The following is a 17,749-nucleotide window of genomic DNA, read 5'->3' on the forward strand; positions in this document are numbered from 1 at the left end:
TTTCTAATACTTTCAGCCACAGCCCCTCAACAAGGATGCAGATCAGGTGCTCCGACTGAAGTCAGACTGGATTAGCTGCATGCTTGTTTCAAGTGTGTGATTCAGCCACTGCTACAGATAAAGATCAGCAGGACTGCCAGGCAACTGGTATTGTTTAAAAAGGAAACATCCATATTCCTCTCAGATTAGGTTCCATTTAACCTCCCTGGCGTTCTGATTTATGGCGGCGCACAGCCGCGGGAGGGTTTTTTAAAGCTATTTTATTTTTTAACATGTAGCTAGCCTAGCGCTAGCTACACTATTCCACCCTCCCTGCCGAATCCCTCCCACCCCTCTGATCGCCGCCGGCGCAAATACCCAACAGGAAATCCCGTTCTGAACGGGATTTCCTGTATGGGTTTCCCCTTCGCCATGGCGACGATCGCGATGACGTCGTGACGTCAGGGGGAGTCCCAATCCACCCCATCGCGATGACGTTAGGGGGAGTCCCAATCCACCCCATGCCAGGCTGGGCAAGGGGTCTGCGGGGGAGGGGGGTCCTCTTTCCCGGCAGGTAGTGGCGGATCAGCAGCGAGAGGCAGCGATCGCAATAAACACGCAGCTAGCAAAGTGCTAGCTGCGTGTTTGAAAAAAAAATTTGTACAAATCTGCCCACCAGGGCCTGAGCAGTGCACTGCAGCGTTACTGGACGAGCTGAGCTCGTCCTTAACGTCCAGGAGGTTAAATTAAGGACTCTTTTCCATGGATGGCTGAACTGCTCGTTTGTTGATCATTTCAGCCACAAGCACCATTCGGCTGCAATTACATATAGCCTGAGAAATTCCTTATAACACTGGCTCTATGTGGTTTATAGCCTTAAAGAAAAAAAAAAAAAAAAAAAAACTTACCCGATATTGACGTTCGCTCATAAACAGATTTAGTTCAATTCTTCCATAATTATAAATTGACAACCTCTGATACAGAAAATAAATATTTCGCCATAGGTAATTATGTTCTTTTGCGTGAGGAAGCACCGCAAAAACCTTTACAGGAACTCCTACATGGGTAAAGAAGCATAATCAATACTTTTTTTGCATTTTGGAGATTTCACATAAATTATTAATTTAATATCACATAAAAAATAACAGCAAATCAATTTATCATTCATATAGGATATTACCTAAAACCTGCTGGGCCAATTTTTAATAAATAATGAGAACACACTAGTGACATCACTCTTGATAAAATAGATTCATGCTGCATGTATATACACTCGCACTGCAACATTGTTCAGACCATAACATCCTTTGACATTCCTGAGATTGGATATGTCCTGCTGTCTGTTATGAGTCTCAAAAAACTGTCATGAGAACAATCAGAGGGAAGGGCATAATGTCAAACTTGAGCCACACTGAGCTACATTAAAGAGTAACTGTTAGGCAAAAAAAGCTAATTTAAATCTCTATTCTCCTGTGGTAAACAGTTTGGAAGGAAGCCAAAAAGGCAATACTGAAGTTAAAAAGCGATCTTACTTATTTGTTGGCTGAATAACAATCCTCTTTATCCCCAGGCTGCTAAGTAGGCCGCAGGCCGCATAACAGAAGGTGCAGAGCATGCTGGGAGGGTTTTTTTTCTCTCCACTGCATTCTCTGGTCCTCCCCTTCATTTCCCTATCTCGCTCTAAGGCTGCTTTCACAGTGGGACGTTACAGGCTCACGTCACAGCAGCCTGTAACGCAGCCCAACTCACAGCACTAAAAAATCAATGTGCTGTTCACAGTGCCCACGTTGTGTTAGAGTATAAGGCTGCACGTTCAATGAAAGTGCAGCATGTTATACTGGTACTTTGCTGTGTTACACAGCTTGCACATGCTCAGTAAGGGGAGAGTCTGCTATTGTTCCTAGCCACATGGCTAATTAATATTCACTGCACTGTAGTGTTGTCCAGATCATGAACGATTTGGATCTTTGATCCTGATCTTTTTTGTGAGTCGAATCATCCGAGATTCGGTTCACAGTGGATGTCTGGAAGAAACAGGAACTGCAGCTTCTGTGCACAAGCACAATCTTCCTGCTGCATCTCTCCCTTCCCCATTAGCACCCTCAATGTGCCCTCATTCTCCTGTACCTCTCACTATGCTGCAAATGATTCGGTTCAAAGATCTGGATCTTTTCAATGATCCGATTCGAATCATCCGAATCATTGAAAGATCTGGACTTCCCAGTATTGAACTAAAACGGCTCACCTCTCTCCATCTGACAGAGGGATAGACAATATGCCCCCCGGTAGACCAGAGACTGGTGTCTGAGGGCTGGGACTTGGGAGGGCTAAAGAATCATCAATCAGGAAGCAGGGTAAGGGAGGATATTACATCACAATTGGCTTCAGACAAGACAGTCAAAGATGGAACCTGCCATGAACTGTCAGGAGCATCAATCTCTGCAAATGCTATATAAAAATTCTGTGAAATCCAAACATGGACAGTGAAATGCATATGGAATGTAAGTACAGACAATATTTAGCTACTGATATATGCGTTTTTTTTCTCTGAGACCTTATACCTAATAGCTCCTCTTTAACTTTATCTATTAACTTAAAAGGCAGTAATGTGCATGGCGTGGAAGCAGTTGAGTCCATCCCATGCATGCTACACTTGCCCAAAGCCAGAGCAGGCTGCCACACACCCTGCCCACACTAAAACCTCGCTATTCACCAATGTCAACACTAAAGGCTGTGTCGCCAACCCCGTCCGCACTAAATCATGCGCTCAACCACAGCAGCCAAGCCACCTCCACCATGGCCATCTACTGCACCTGCGCAGAAGAGCAGATCCGATCTGGCTCGTCTATTTCCGCCTCAGTGGAAAGCTGCTACTGTGCTGGCATGCAGAGGCGACAAGCAGACGTTTGGGGGTCCCACCGCTGGATCACCTTTGCTGAGGAAAATGGGGAAGCCTCTTTAGGATCCAGAGGCTTTCCCCTCTAGAGGCAAGTACCCCCTCAGGGTCACTAAGTTCTACTAGAATCGGTGTGTGTCACGGACAGTAACCCCACCCACTCGCCTGTAAATCAGTATTCTTTTGAAGCTTCGCTCTCCCCATCGGCAAATCCACCATTGCTTTGTCTAAAGCATTTTTCAAGTCCTGTGTTCACACCAACCCACGTTGCTATGGTATGCCCACAGCTCGGCAGCCACCTATTAGGCCACGGCTGTCAAGCTGGGAGTAGGCCAAGTCTGCACAGGTGGGTGTGGCCACGGAGCTTGGGCAACACTTAGGGGTAAAAATAAAATTTAAAAAAAAAAGCAGGTTTGCTGGTACTACATAAAACAGAAAAAACAGTGGCAGCACTGGTGCGGTCAGTATTAGATCAAATCTCTGATCTTATTTTGAGTAATGTAAGATTGAAAGCATCAAGTAGATATGGAACATTAAGTATGCCTGGCATTACTATGATGCAGAGCTGCTGAGCTGGGGAAGGATTTCAGGAATGCCCCCAGTGGGCGTTTAGCAGGCAATATCTTACCTGCATGAAATGCCCCTTCCCCCTTGAGATGCTGACAAGCTGAATGGGAGGGGGGGTGATAGAGCAGTGCAAGTGGGGGCACAGAGGCATGCTATGCAGCAGGGAACATGCCTGTGTATCAGCTGGCCCTAACCTCCATACAGCCCCCAGCCCCCCCCCCCCCCCGATATCTCCTCGGGTACTCTTTAACTACCCTAAGACCGCGTCACACCAATGGGCGTGACCACAGCGGCAGCCCCAGGACCGCCTAACGCCAATTGGTGTCAAGTCCTGGGGCCGGCTACTGCAGGAGATCTCCTGCTTGGGGGGCGTAGCTCCACCCCACCTTCAGTCTCCGAGCCGCTCGGTAGACTGTTACAGTTGTCCTTTAATCCACGGGTCTGTCATACCTCACTGCCAAGAACATGGTTCCTGCCTGTACTTCCTGTTGTCCTCCTTTCTATTAGCTAACACTAAGTTACCTGCAGATATGCTGTAACTTACTTCTTAGTTTATTCAAATAATGTGCCGAAGGCATTGTGTGGGGAGAAAGGATTGGGGTCTTACATTTTTTAAAGGACAACTGTAATGAGAGTGATATGGAGGCAGCCTTATTTATTTCCTTTTAAACAATGCCAGTTGCCTGGCTATCCTTCAGATCCTCTGCCTCTAATACTTTTAGCCATAGGCCCAGAACAAGCATGCAGCAGATCAGTTGTTTGACATTCTTGTCAGAACTGACAAGATTAGCTGCATACTTGTTTCTGGTGTTATTCAGACACTACTGCAGCCAAATAGATCAGCAGGATGCCAGGCAACTGGTATTGTTTAACCACTTCACAACTGAGGGGTTTTACCCCTTGAGCACCAGAGCAAATTTCACCTTTCAGTGCTCCTTCCATTCATTCATCTATAACTTTATCATTACTTATCGCAATGAAATAAACTATATCTTGTTTATTTCGCCACCAATTAGGCTTTCTTTAAGTGGGACATTATGCCAAAAATTATTTTATTCTAAATGTGTTTTAATGGGAAAATAGGAAAAAATGTGGGAAATTTTTTTTTTAAGTTTTCGGCCATTGTAATTTTTAAATAATGCATGCTACTGTAATTAAAATCCATGAAATTTGCCCATTTGTCCCGGTTATTACGCCGTTTAAATTATGTCCCTATCACAATGTTTGGCGCCAATATTTTATTTGGAAATAAAGGTGCATTTTTTTCAGTTTCGCACCCATCCCTAATTACAAGCCCACAGTTTATAAAGTAACAGTGTTATACCCTCTTGACATAAAAATTTAAAGAGTTCAGTCCCTAGGGTAGCTATTTATGTATTTTTTTTTAATTGTAATTTTTTTTTCTTACCAAAAAAAAATAATAATAATAATTTGGAGAGTGTGGGAGGTAATGAGTTAATTTATAATGTAAAACAAGGTATTTATGTATGAAAAATGTTTTTGGATGTAGTTTTAATATTTGGCCACAAGATGGCCACAGTAACTTTTTGTGAATGCGTCCTGTAAGTGTCGGAAGTACGCTTACAGGAAGCACAATGAGGCTGGGAAACTTTTTCACAATGATCGCGCTGCTGGGGTGCTTAGATCAACGAACGGGAACGCTTTTTCCCGTTCATTGATCTCTGGGCGAGCGGGCGGTGGCGTGCACGAGCGCGGACTGCGGCGGTAGCGACAGGGGTGCGTATATCTACGCTCCTGGTGGGGAAAGGGTGTTAAAAGGAGCATAGATATACACACCACTGGTGGTAAAGTGGTTAAAAGGAAATAAATATGGCAGCCTCCATATCCCTCTCCTTACAGTTGTCCTTTAAGCCTGGCACATACAATGCAATTTAACCTCAGATAGATGGGTCGAATAGATATTTTCCGACAGGCCCGATCTGATTTCCGTTTTGTTTTTCTGTTTGATTTTCATAGACGTGTTCAGAAAAAAAAAACATTGGAAATCCGATCGGATCTGTCAGAAATTATCTATCGACCCATCTATCTGATGGGAAATTCCACGGTGAGTACCAGGCATTATATCTTTTCCTTGTATCTGCTACATCCAGAACCCGAAGTCTGGCCACTTGGGAGTTCTGGCTGGCCAATATGAGAAGCAGAAGCTAGAGACCAACTGTTATGTGTCTGCGGGGGGGGGGGGGGGGTATATACAGGGCAGCCTCTCCCTCCCTGCAGTGTATGGGCGTATGCCGTGTCTCCAGCTTACACTGCAGCCCGTTTTACAGCAGTGAGTACAGCAATACTGACTGCAATAAAATCCAGAGACACCACATGCACACACAGCAGAGAGGGAGAGGGCACGGGACCAGCTGCCCAGTATATTTCCTCCCTGTAGACAGAAGCGAGAGGAAGGGGCAGGCGGAGGAGTCGAGGAATAAAGAATAACTTCATGAAGGCAACTGAAACTTGCAGTAACCAGACCACCTCACACATTGCCTGGCAAGAACTAGAAGTGAACAGACTTCGGGTTCTGGCTGTAACATATTCATCACCTGACTAGTGATTCTCTATCTCCTGCTCATGGAGATGCTTGGAGAGCCATAGTACTGACTGGAGATGAAGATTTCATTTTTCAGTACGACCTGGCACCAGCTCACAGTGCCAAAACCACTGGTAAATGGTTTATTGACCATGGTATTACTGTGCTCAATTGGCCTGCCAACTCTCCTGACCTGAACCCCATAGAGAATCTGTGGGATATTGTGAAGAGAAAGTTGAGACGCAAGACCCAACACTCTGGATGAGCTTAAGGCCGCTATCGAAGCATCCTGGGCCTCCATAACACCTGAGCAGTGCCACAGGCTGATTGCCTCCATGCCACGCCGCATTGAAGCAGTCATTTCTGCAAAAGGATTCCCGACCAAGTATTGAGTGCATAACTGAACATAATTATTTGAAGGTTGACTTTTTTTGTTTTAAAAACACTTTTCTTTAATTGGTCGGATGAAATATGCTAATTTTTTGAGATAGGAAGTTTGGGTTTTCATGAGCTGTGTGCCAAAATCATCAATATTAAAACAATAAAAGGCTTGAACTACTTCAGTTGTGTGTATTTGAATCTAAAATATATGAAAGTCTAATGTTTATCAGTACATTACAGAAAATAATGAACTTTATCACAATATGCTAATTTTTTGAGAAGATCCTGTACATTTCCTTTTAAACAATACATTTAGCCATAAACCCTGAACAAGCATGCAGCAGATCAGGTACTCTGACTCCGCTCTGGTTTTCCTGGATTAGCCATATGCTTATTCCGGGGTTTTGATTCAGACACTACTTACGCCACATGATCAACAGGGCTGCCAGTCAACTGGTACGGTTTACAGGGTAATAAATATGGCAGCCTCCATGTCCCTCACCTCGGGTTCCCTTTAAACCCATTGGACCCTATTCAATTCAGTTTTCTTACAGGAGAGATTTTGACAGGTCATCGCTAAAATAACTTTTAAGTCCCCAGCAAGTAAGACAATACCCAAGAGAAATTTGCTACTACTCTTTTACAGACGTCTTGATATTTTTCGGTTGTTCAATACTGAAAAGTTATTTTATAGATCAGATGAAAATCTGTCTCTTTGGAGAAAACTTGGAAGGGACCATTGAGTGTACACAGGGGATATCCATTGGATTTGTTATTCATCTATAGAAAATAACTTTTTCTGCAACTGGTGGGTTTTATTAAGAGGGGTGGATAGTACTTGTAATAAAGTACCTAATTCACTTTTCAGTGTAAACAAATAAAAAAAAAAAAAAAGCTATTTTATATTAATGTTCTATGAGTAAACTGTAGAGCTCAAAGGGAGTGAATGCTTTGACAGATTGCTTATTCTGGGGTATAGAAGGGATGAAAGGGGAGAGGAACAGCAAGTCCAGAAAAACACAGATTTTCCACCTCTGCAGAACGGGCCAAATGGAAAAGCTTATGATGCAATGATCGTATACTCTGCAATGATGATGATGCAATGATCAATATTTCAGCAAACAGACTTGATACAAACTTTGAAAACAGAAAGTGATAAGAGTATAATAAATACAGTAAGTATAGGTATAGCCGATCTGCACATCTTGTGATTTATGGTTAAACACTGTGGAGTCAGAGTGGAGGAGTTGGAGGTTTCATAAACTGAGGAGTCCGATGATTTTTGTACCCACTCGTTAGCCCTGCAAGACCTCCACAGCCATTTTTATCTGAAGCTCTAGCCACCCTCACCTGCGTTGCCACGGTCTGCCCCAGCTCAGCAAAAGCCTACTAGGCCGTGGCTGGGGAGCTAGGGATGGGTCCAGGCGACAGGTGGGAGCAGCCACAACTTCAAATCACTTTAGAAAAAGACCACCATGGCGGTTTCACCGATGGAGGGGGCAGAGTTTTAGACCTCTAATTTAAAGGGACTCCGAGCAGTGCAAAAATTATGGAAAGATGCATATAAATTTTAAAGCTCTCTTTCTCCTCTTTCCAATGATATATAAACCGCCGCCCTACGCCTTTTAGTTTTCGCTATTTTCGCGATTGAAATTGCCATGGCCGCGACTTTGATCACGAAAATAGAGAAAACTAAAAGGCGTAGGGCGATGATTTAGGTGTCGCCCTGTGTAATTGTATTACACAGGGCGACTTTTTCCTAAAGTCAGCAGCTCCATCCTGCTGAATGGAGCTGCTGACACTGGGGAAAGTGTCGTCCTGTGTAATACAATGTAACTATGGAAAGATGGGTATCATTTTAAAGCTCTCTCCTCTTTCTGACGACACCTAAACCACCGCCCTACGCCTTTTAGTTTTCTCTATTTTCGAGATCGAAGTCGCGGCCATTTCGGGCGCGAAAATAGCGAAAACTAAAAGGCGTAGGGCAGTGGTTTATAGATCATTGGAAAGAGGAGAAAGAGAGCTTTAAAATGATATGCATCTTTCCATAATTTTTGCACTGCTCGGAGTCCCTTTAAAGGCATGAGAAAGTACCGATCCTGGCAACATTAACAGGGCCTTACATTACAGGCTCTCCATTTTTTAATCTGGTTCCTCTTTAAGATGGTTAAGTGGCCAATTTATTCACATAAAAGCAATAACGTCTGGGTTTTTTCATAAAAAGTGAAAGCAGTGGCAAGCACCGGATAAACCGCCATATGCTTTTATTGACAAATAAGAAGGAGAGTAGGCCCTAAGGTAGAAGTGTTCTTCTCACCTTACAGTTCAAATTAGAACATCCAAAATTATGACAGAGCTTCGTGAAATCAGGAAAAACTAACAATTCTCTATACATGGCAGTAGCTAGATTTGCTGCTTATGCATGCAGTCTCTGCATTACAGGTGTTAATTACTGTTACTGTCAGTCACCTGACAGAGCAGTGCAATGTTCCAATGCACAATTATGTGCATGAGCCACATATGAAGCTTCTATACCCAATTTCACAAATGACCGTTTCCAAGTACTCGAGGTGATAGTTTAATCTTAAGGGGCCCATACACCTAACGATTTTCCCGCCGATATACGGCCGATTCAATCACAGTGATCGAATCGGCTGTGAAATCGCCGCGCACACCGCTGACAGAACGATCGATTTCCATCCAAAATCGATCGTCGGTCCATGCGGAAGATTTCTCTCGATCGCCGGCGGGTCGGGAGTGAGTCGCTAGCGGCGTTCGAATGCCCGACGACCGACGCAATACAGCGGGTATACATTACCTGTTCCGGCCAGCGTGATTCCCCTGGTCTCTGCTGTCTTCTCTATTCTGGTCTGGTCTCCAGGATGCTTAACTTCTTCCTGCCCGGCAGGAAGTTTAAACAGTAGAGGGCGCTCTACTGTTTAAACTTCCTGCCGGGCAGGAAGAAGTGAAGCATGCCGGAGACCAGACCAGACCGGAGAAGACGACAGCAGAGACCAGGGGACTCGCGCCGGCGGAGCAGGTAATGGAAATCGATTCACAATCTGTTTGCAGTAAAGGTGGCCATACGATCCCTCTGATCAGATTCAATCAGAGAGGGATCTATCTGTTGGTCGAATCTGATGGCAAATCGACCAGTGTATGGCCACCTTTACATTTCCAGTTCCATATCAATCCACAGGAGATGGAATTGGTGGGGTGCTGACCTATGACTTTGAATAGAGCTAAACAGATTGTAAAGTCAATGAATAACTAAAAGCCTAATCAAGCCGCAAGTTAATCATAAGCTTCCAACCCTGATTATATTGTGCCAAGTTTCACTTCAACACTCACCAATTCTGGTGACTGCAGTCCCAAAAGCCAAGACCGAGAACTGAAATTTTAGATTTCACCTACATACATGTAGAAGTCAAAGCTCTAAGGCATACATGTCAAACTCTGGCCCCCGGGCCAAATTTGGCCCTCGGAGCCATTACATTTGGCACTCCAGTGGTTTCCCCACCCTGCATTATGTATGGCCACTCTAGACCACCAAGGAAGCAATATTGGAGGTGAAGCCCTAGAACACCAGGGAAGCCATATGGGGAGGAAGGCAGACAGCACTAAACACTAGGGAACTGTATATGGGAGGGTGGGGGTCTCTAGACACCAGGGAACTGTATAGAGGAGGGAGGACCAATAGACACCAGAGAACTTTTATAAGGAAGGCAGGTGGCCAGTAGACATTGAGGTTGGCCTGCGACTAGGTCCCAGTGTACAATTACTGCCCACTTTGTATTTGAGTTTGACACCCCTGCTCTAAGGTATCTTATTATAATTAGACAGATAATGCAAGTTGCTATTACTGCCATGGGTCTTAAGGATTCTTGATTTGAGTGAAGCAAGATTTTTAATTCTAGCCACTGCAGCCCGCACAGGTTTTCACCTCTAGGAATGAAGCAATTTCCCCACACTCCTTCCATTCATTCGCCAATAACTTTATTACTACTTATCACAACAAAACAATGTATATCTTATTTGTTTCGCCAATTAGGCTTTCTTTAGGTGGAACATTTTGCTAAGAGTTATTTTATTCTAGATGCATTTTAGCGGAAATAAGAAAAAAAATGGAAAAATCATTATTTCTCAGTTTTCGGTCATTATAGTTTTGATATAAAAACATTCTACTGTGCTAAAACCCACACATTTTATTTGTCCCTGTTATTCCAGCATTTAAAATATTTCCCCAGTAAAATGTATGGCATCAATATTAAATTTGGAAACAAAAGGTGCATTTTTTCAGTTTTGTGTCACAACATACATATTAAAAAAAGTTTAGTCCCTAAGGTAAATATTTATGTATTTTTTTTAAACTGCTTTTTTTTTTAACTAGTTTTATTTTTATTAGCTATGGGGAGGGTTAATCAAGCTGTACTAAATGTGTATATTTTTCTTCTACTTTACTTTTTGGCCACTAAGTGGCGATAAGCACTCTCCTGGAAGTTACCAGGAAGTACTTTATTTTTTTTTTACATTTTGTGACATGCATCAAGATGCCTCCTGATTAGACAGAAACAAGCGCGCACCCGCCGCAACAGCGCTGGATAAATATATTCATCCAGATTGCCTCTGAGTGGCGCTTTCTGGACAAATATATTCATCCAAATAGGCACAACTGGCTAGTGAGCTCAAGCAGAAACCATATTCATGATCACCATATTAAAGATCATGTCAGAATGGATTTGCTACAAAAGCGACATATGGATATGGCACAGTTGAACACATTTACCCAACATTGCTGTCATGATGTATAGAAATGAGAGCCAACAGGGTCAAAGACAACATGGCACAACATTGCAAGCTGTGAGGCCGAAACATAAGCTTTACAAACCAATTTGGGACATACCTTGACCTTTAAAAACACGATATACCGGTAACACTTAAAAGTATTTTGTTTCTTAAAGAAGAAATAGACAAAGACACAAACCTGAAGCCCAGGGCACCTCACTAATGCCCAAGCGTTCCATCAAGGCCGCAGAATACATACAAGGAGGCTTGACAACTCCCTCAGACCAAGGATCCAACCTAAAGAAATCACAGTGGAAAACCCTCAACTGCCCAGCTGTACTCTCCTCCAGTCTCTGTGGAAACAAGAAAACAAATGCCATGGAAACAAGAAAACAAATGCCATGGCTCAAAAATAGCGAGTCTCACCCCAACCCCCAATGGCACAATAAAGTACGATCCTCGCTTATGGGAGGGTTCATATAAAAAAAAAAAAAAAAAAAAAATCTCCCTGATTTACATACTGAAATGTATCACTGGTGGTGAGATCTTTAGTTCTGCTAAGTGATTAGTATGGAATGTTCGCTACTGAGAGTTATGCACAGAGGGAGATATCGCTTGCTTGGCAGTTGGAAAAAGCTGTCATTTCCCACAATGAAAGGAGGTTCACAGACAGCAAACTGTCAGGACATCACACTGTGGAAGGGGTCTCACCACAATATCTGCCACACATACAACCGCCCCCCCCCCCCCCCCCCCAAATATCTACTCGAAAAAAGGAATAGATTTCTCGTGGGCATCAGCTACTGCTGATTGGAATTAAGATCAATCCTTGGTTAGGTTAAAGCCCGTTTCCACTAACTGCAAATTCGTACCCCGATTTTTCGTAATGGAACTTGAAACCAATGCATATCAATTTAGTCATTTGCACTGAGTGCGGATTTGCCATTGTGGATCGATGCGGTGTGCTGCAGGAAATAAATATGGATTGTATGCTGCAGATTTCTGCAGCATGCATCCGATTCACCAACAATGAGTGACAGCTGAACCCGAATTTGCGGGAATACAATTGAGTGGAGAATGCAGCTGTCACTGGGCCAGAATGAACATGCAGATTAGATGCTTGGACTGTTTTCTGACTCTACTGGCTGCAGGCTTGCTACAGATGGGACTCAAAAATATAGCCTAAGACCTGGTTCACACTTAGGTTCACACTTAGCAGAACTGCATGCGTTTTTCACTACATGCTATGGGGAAACCGCATGCGAATCTGCTAAGTGTGACCCTGGCCTAAAGCTTAGTATGACAGCCAGGCAACTGGCATTGTTTTATAAGATAATGAAGATAGCAGCCTTTGTATTCCTCACAGTTTACATCTTCTTCAGTAGCTTTCTATGTTTTACTTTCAAAATGAACTAAATATGTAATTAAAAATACCTTTAAAGAAGGAAGATATTCTGCTTTACTTTCCAAGGCTACAACATTATAGCCAGCTTCCAGAAAAGCCCGGGTGAGAACTCCTGGTCCTAAAGAAAGAAAAATACATTTTAGCGTGGTTTTTTTTCCTGTAAATAAAAGTATTCACTTGCTTTAAAAAAAAGTGTACATAAAGTCTGAGGTAGGTTGCAGTGTATTGTATATCAGAGTGCTAGTCTGTGTGTCACCATACTGGCACAAATGCTATAAAATCATTTTCCAAACTTTTTTTTCAAGAAAACACATCCCAGGTCTAGACAGAAACTGTGCACACAGTGTAATAAATACAAAGTCAGGGTTACCGCTAGTGAACTCCTTTGCAAAATGATTAGTACTTCCATGGATATATACTTTTAATAGTGAAAGTCAAATTTATCGAGTTCCTGAGTTCCCCTATTGTTCAGTGCAGCAACCACCTTTGGGGAAACAATGAGGAAGTTTGAGAGGTGGAAAGAGCATGTTACATCTATTCCTTCTGTACAGTTATTGGTCATGGTTACACGGTTATAGTAGTTGTATTAGCCTTTACCTACTATTTAACTTGAGATAAATTTTAAGAAGTGTTTTTTTATATATAAAATTGGTATTTTTACATTCATTTTGTAGTGTTAGAATATTTATTATGAAATTCCCAATTCACATTTCTAATTTATACATTGGATTTTATATTGTTCTGTCATCTGAAAAAATTGGTGTGTACTCAGCAAAGATGCATCATGGGAGATCTTTTTTTGCTCACATAAAGCTGAATAAACTGCAAATACTTTCTATTTTAAAAACGCAAATTTATATGCATCCAACCTGAAGATTCTGAGTTTGCACACCATTTTAAACATGTAAAAAAAGATACATGGATTCAGATATCCAAAACACAAGGTCTTATTAGCAATCATAGATGTTAACAGTTCAGATAGTACCTGGGTTGCACTCCATTATGATTTTGGAGGATGTATCATTTTCCAGACGAACAAAGTCATCCAAGATGTTGTTCACTAGACTGGGGTCTGTTATACATTTGCGTAAGTTATTGCGTGACTGGACTATCTGAATTTCTTCACCAATTTCCGGTAAGTCTGGTGAAAAATGTTTGTTTTGTTTCTGACCAGCAAAAGCAGACATTGGTCTTGAGTATGAATGTCTTCCTGGGTTGGTAGTCCTTGGATCTGCTATGTTGGGAGCTTGTCTACAAAAAAACAGCCCAGACACCCCTGATGGACGCAATAAGCAAAAACTCAGTCTAGCTCCACTGAGTGAAGACATTGTACTGACTATGATGAGATCTCACAAGCAAAGAGCACTGCCTGTAAAAAAGGAGAAACAGATACGTAAATGTATGCTACAAAATAATATGTGGCTTGTTTAAAAACCCTGCAAAGAACGATGGAAAGAATTTAAACCACATTTACCATTTAACCATCAAAATTCAAGGGGGGGGGGGTAAAAATCCATTATCTAATAAATAAAAGCATCCCCTAAAACCCCAATACACACGCTCAACCGCCGTCTTTTACAGTGAGCGAAAATGAAATGTTTTGGGAAAATTGAACGACAGTCTTCACGTGTAGACGACTGAGCGAGAATGACAGATAAACAGCAAACGACAGATAAGAAGAGGTTGAATCGTTACGGCTGTCGGATTGATTTTGGAAAAGATGGTGAGAGGACGTCTGCAAACTGTTAATGTGTACACAAATCAAGACGATTGTCCTACTATGTACTATTATCGACTATGGTGAAGAGAATTCGCTGTGGAGCTTTAACGATATGGTAAACGCACGTCTTTTAAGGAAGTTGCTTGTTTTGTTGTGCGGTGTGTATTATTATTGTGTGCACGTCAAGGCATATCTTTTTATCGCTTAAATTTGTCTTCTCGTTTGTACTGAGCGTCCTTAGTTGAGCGTATGTATGGGGCATAAGACACATTAGGTATCACATTTTATTACCTTTATCCATTACCGTACTTGAACTGTGTAAGATCACAAGAAACTGAAAGTGTTTGTGTTGTAGCAGCTGTGCATTGTTCCAGGAATTTGAATAGACATGTTTTCCAGCTGTGCCACTAATTCTTGCAGTCAAACCCCATCCATTCTATTGCAACTGCAGACATCCATATTGTCTTAAGCGGTTAACCGTCCATTTCGATTCATCAATGTGCTTCCTCCGCTCTTGTCTGCAGAGTTGACTAGAATGGTAGTATAAAATAAATTATAAAAAAAAAAATCCGTTGACAAATTTTAAAAGATTAAGCTTTATGGAGTTAAAGTGAACCTGAGGTGAGAGGAATATGAAGGCGGCCAAATTTATTCACCAGTTGCCTGGCTATCTTGCTGATCCTCTGTCTCTAAAGGTGCGTACACACATGCGACTATAGTCGTTTGTAACGATCGTTCCCCGATCTTTACCAACGACGATCGTTACAAAAAACGAACCACCGACTATTAAGGCAAACGACGAACGAGCCAAATCGCTACAAAAGAAAGTTCTGTCTCGGCGGATTTTAACCAACGACGATCGTTTGCAAAAGTAGTACATCGTTGGAAACGATCGTTCGTACTAGGCTTGACATGCGCATTTCACTATTTCTCCATGGAACTTCTCATTTTTATGCGCAGGCGCAATAGTTGCTTTCTGTGATGTAACGTTCGTTCTAACGATCAGATCGTTACACACATTTTAAAACTACCTTTACTTAGGTCGTTCTTTCATCAATTAAAAGTTCGTTCGTCGTTCTTAACGAACGATCGTTGTCGCATGTGTGTACGTAGCATAATACTTTCATTCATAGACCCTGAACAAGAATATGCAGATCAGGTGTTTGACATTATTGTCAGATCTGACAGCAGGGCTGCCAGGCAACTAATATCGTTTAAAAGGAAATAAATATGGAAGACTCCGCATCATTCTCACTTCGGATTTACTTGAAGCACCCCGGAAGGGAGGGGGTCCCTCCCGTATTCCGTTGCTGGTGCTCATCAGCCCACAAACTCTTAAAGTGGATGCGAGATAAACTCTTACTTATTACATAACTGTGTTCCTTACATATAAATTTATAGGGCATTCCTCAAGCCTAATACTTATTTTTTTGTTTGTTTTAATACTCTCTAAGGGCTGGAACCCACAAGAGCGTTTTTTTGAGCATTTTGGCAGCGCTGCGATACGCTAGCGTTTTGCCAAAACGCTCAGCTGATGTTAATGGATGGGGCAACTTCCACAGGAGCGTTTGCGTTTCCCAGAAACGCAAACGCAGTACATGCAGCATTTTGGGAGCGTTAGCGCTTCAATGTAAAGTATTGAAACGCTAGCAGAAACGCTCAGCAAAACCTAAACTGAGCGGTTTTGCTAGCATTTTGCGGTTCAGCACACTGTAACAAAATTAAAAATAATTCACAGGACCAATCAGGATAAAAACGCAAAACGTTACACAACTGCTGAGCAAAAAAATACACTGTTGCAAAACGCGAACGAAAACGCGCATGAATCCGCTTGCAAACCGCTCAGACAAAACGCTAGCGGTTGCGTTTTGCGTTTGCGGATTTCAGTGGGTTCCAGGCCTAATTCCCTATAAACTAAACAAGCCTCGCTCACAGCTCAAAGTGCCTTGGCACTCCCTGTAGCAAGGGCTTATGGGAGCTCAGTCTGGGCAGGAGGCGGAGGTTACTAGTCATAGATTTCAGAGGCAGAGGGGAAGAGGGAGCAGGAGAGGGAAGTGAGCTGAAGACTGGAGATGCAGTTGTAGCTTGCCTGTGCGTAATGTGCCAAACAAAACATGGCCGCTGTCATTGTATCATAGGAATAAACAAATAGGAAACTGTTGAAGCTGTTTGCAGCTAGATTTGCTGTGTAAACTGCGTGCCAAAAAATGTACCGGTATATAAAAAAAAAAGTATATATCTAAACTTTAGATAAGATATATAGACAAGTTACTTGTCATAGTTAGTTTTTCATCTCGGATCCACTTTAAGTTTCACCCAGTGACAACGAGCAATTTTGAACTGAGCAAGTTCTGAACCGCATATGTGCAGCGAAACAAAGTGCGCTTCCGTTTGCTGCATATGCGCAGTTTGGAACTGCTGATCGGCACTCTGGCAAACTTCCGCAGGGCTCTTTCAGACTGATTAAAGCCAGTTGTAGAAGAGGAAGACCAGGGATGGGGAACAGGGGGGACCCCGAAGACTAAGAGCAGCATCCGGTTTCTCGTGGTAAGGTAGCTTAGCCATCCATGGGCTTGACTCCATTTTTTTCCCTCCCCGATTCAAAAACATTTGAGATTTACGGGCTAGTGGGTAAGTTAATTAAATTTCAAATGTTGATTCTGGTGATACCTTTAATGACACTGTACATAGTTTATTGCAAGCTTTTGAAAAGTTAAGTTTCTTCTTCAGGCATTATACAGAACTGGATCAGAACCGTACAATATGAAGTTTTGAATCAGATACAGACTTGTATATGATTCTGTAGGCTCAATCTAACATGATGTCACACAGCTGTACCCCCTTTGAAATGTAAAAAGACTTCCTCAGTGTTCTAAGGGCTGGTTCACACGGACGCTTCACGGCGTATACCGCCAAGTGTTTGGGACTCGTCGGCTAAACGCTCCCATTCAAGTGAATGGGAGAGTTTAGCATCGCGCGGTTACTGTCATTTGAGCAAATGTGGCGTTCCGATCCCGATTTACCACGTTGTGTCAGCTGGCCCTAGAAGCCACATGCGACGTCCAGGGTCACCTAGCCTTCATGTCCCCTTGCGGGGATGAGAAATGCTAATCGCGATGGGAAGCAGACGATCGCAGTACCGCCATCCCCCTGGACAAGACAGCACAGGACGACACGGGTTCTGGTCGCCCGAAGCCGCCTGCCGTCCGTGTGAACCGGCCCTAATGAGCTCTGGCAGCATTTGTCACTACAAGTAAACACAGAATAATAAACTTCTCTCCCATCCAGAGAGCAGCAACAAACAGAAGTGTTAAAGGACTTCCGAGGCCAAAATCCGGGCCCAAAACATAAAAAAAGTTAGCTACCTTCATGGCTTTGTAAGGCACGGAGGACGCCGTCCGCGCCCTCCGTGCCGTTCCGCCTGGTCCCCTCTGGTTAATAGCCCCCCGAAAGGCTGCGACCCCACGGTCCGGG

At 42.9% G+C, this 17,749-nt stretch overlaps 1 protein-coding gene across 2 annotated transcripts in view; it reads right to left on the reverse strand.

Moving 5' to 3' along the window:
- The window catches only part of TFB2M (transcription factor B2, mitochondrial), a 55,624-nt gene that overhangs the window by 19,442 nt on the left and 18,433 nt on the right, over window positions 1–17,749 (reverse strand). For both annotated transcript variants that reach the window (XM_068232088.1, XM_068232087.1), the window contains 5 exons: window positions 14,567–14,805; window positions 13,541–13,924; window positions 12,585–12,673; window positions 11,350–11,503; window positions 888–1,036 (listed from right to left, as the gene is read on the reverse strand). In XM_068232088.1, coding sequence (XP_068088189.1) covers window positions 888–1,036; window positions 11,350–11,503; window positions 12,585–12,673; window positions 13,541–13,883 — 735 coding nt within the window. In that variant the 5' untranslated portion in view covers window positions 13,884–13,924; window positions 14,567–14,805. The remainder of the gene's footprint in view (window positions 1–887; window positions 1,037–11,349; window positions 11,504–12,584; window positions 12,674–13,540; window positions 13,925–14,566; window positions 14,806–17,749) is intronic.

The sequence above is a fragment of the Hyperolius riggenbachi genome, chromosome 4 (assembly GCF_040937935.1).
Source record: "Hyperolius riggenbachi isolate aHypRig1 chromosome 4, aHypRig1.pri, whole genome shotgun sequence".
NCBI lineage: Eukaryota > Metazoa > Chordata > Amphibia > Anura > Hyperoliidae > Hyperolius > Hyperolius riggenbachi.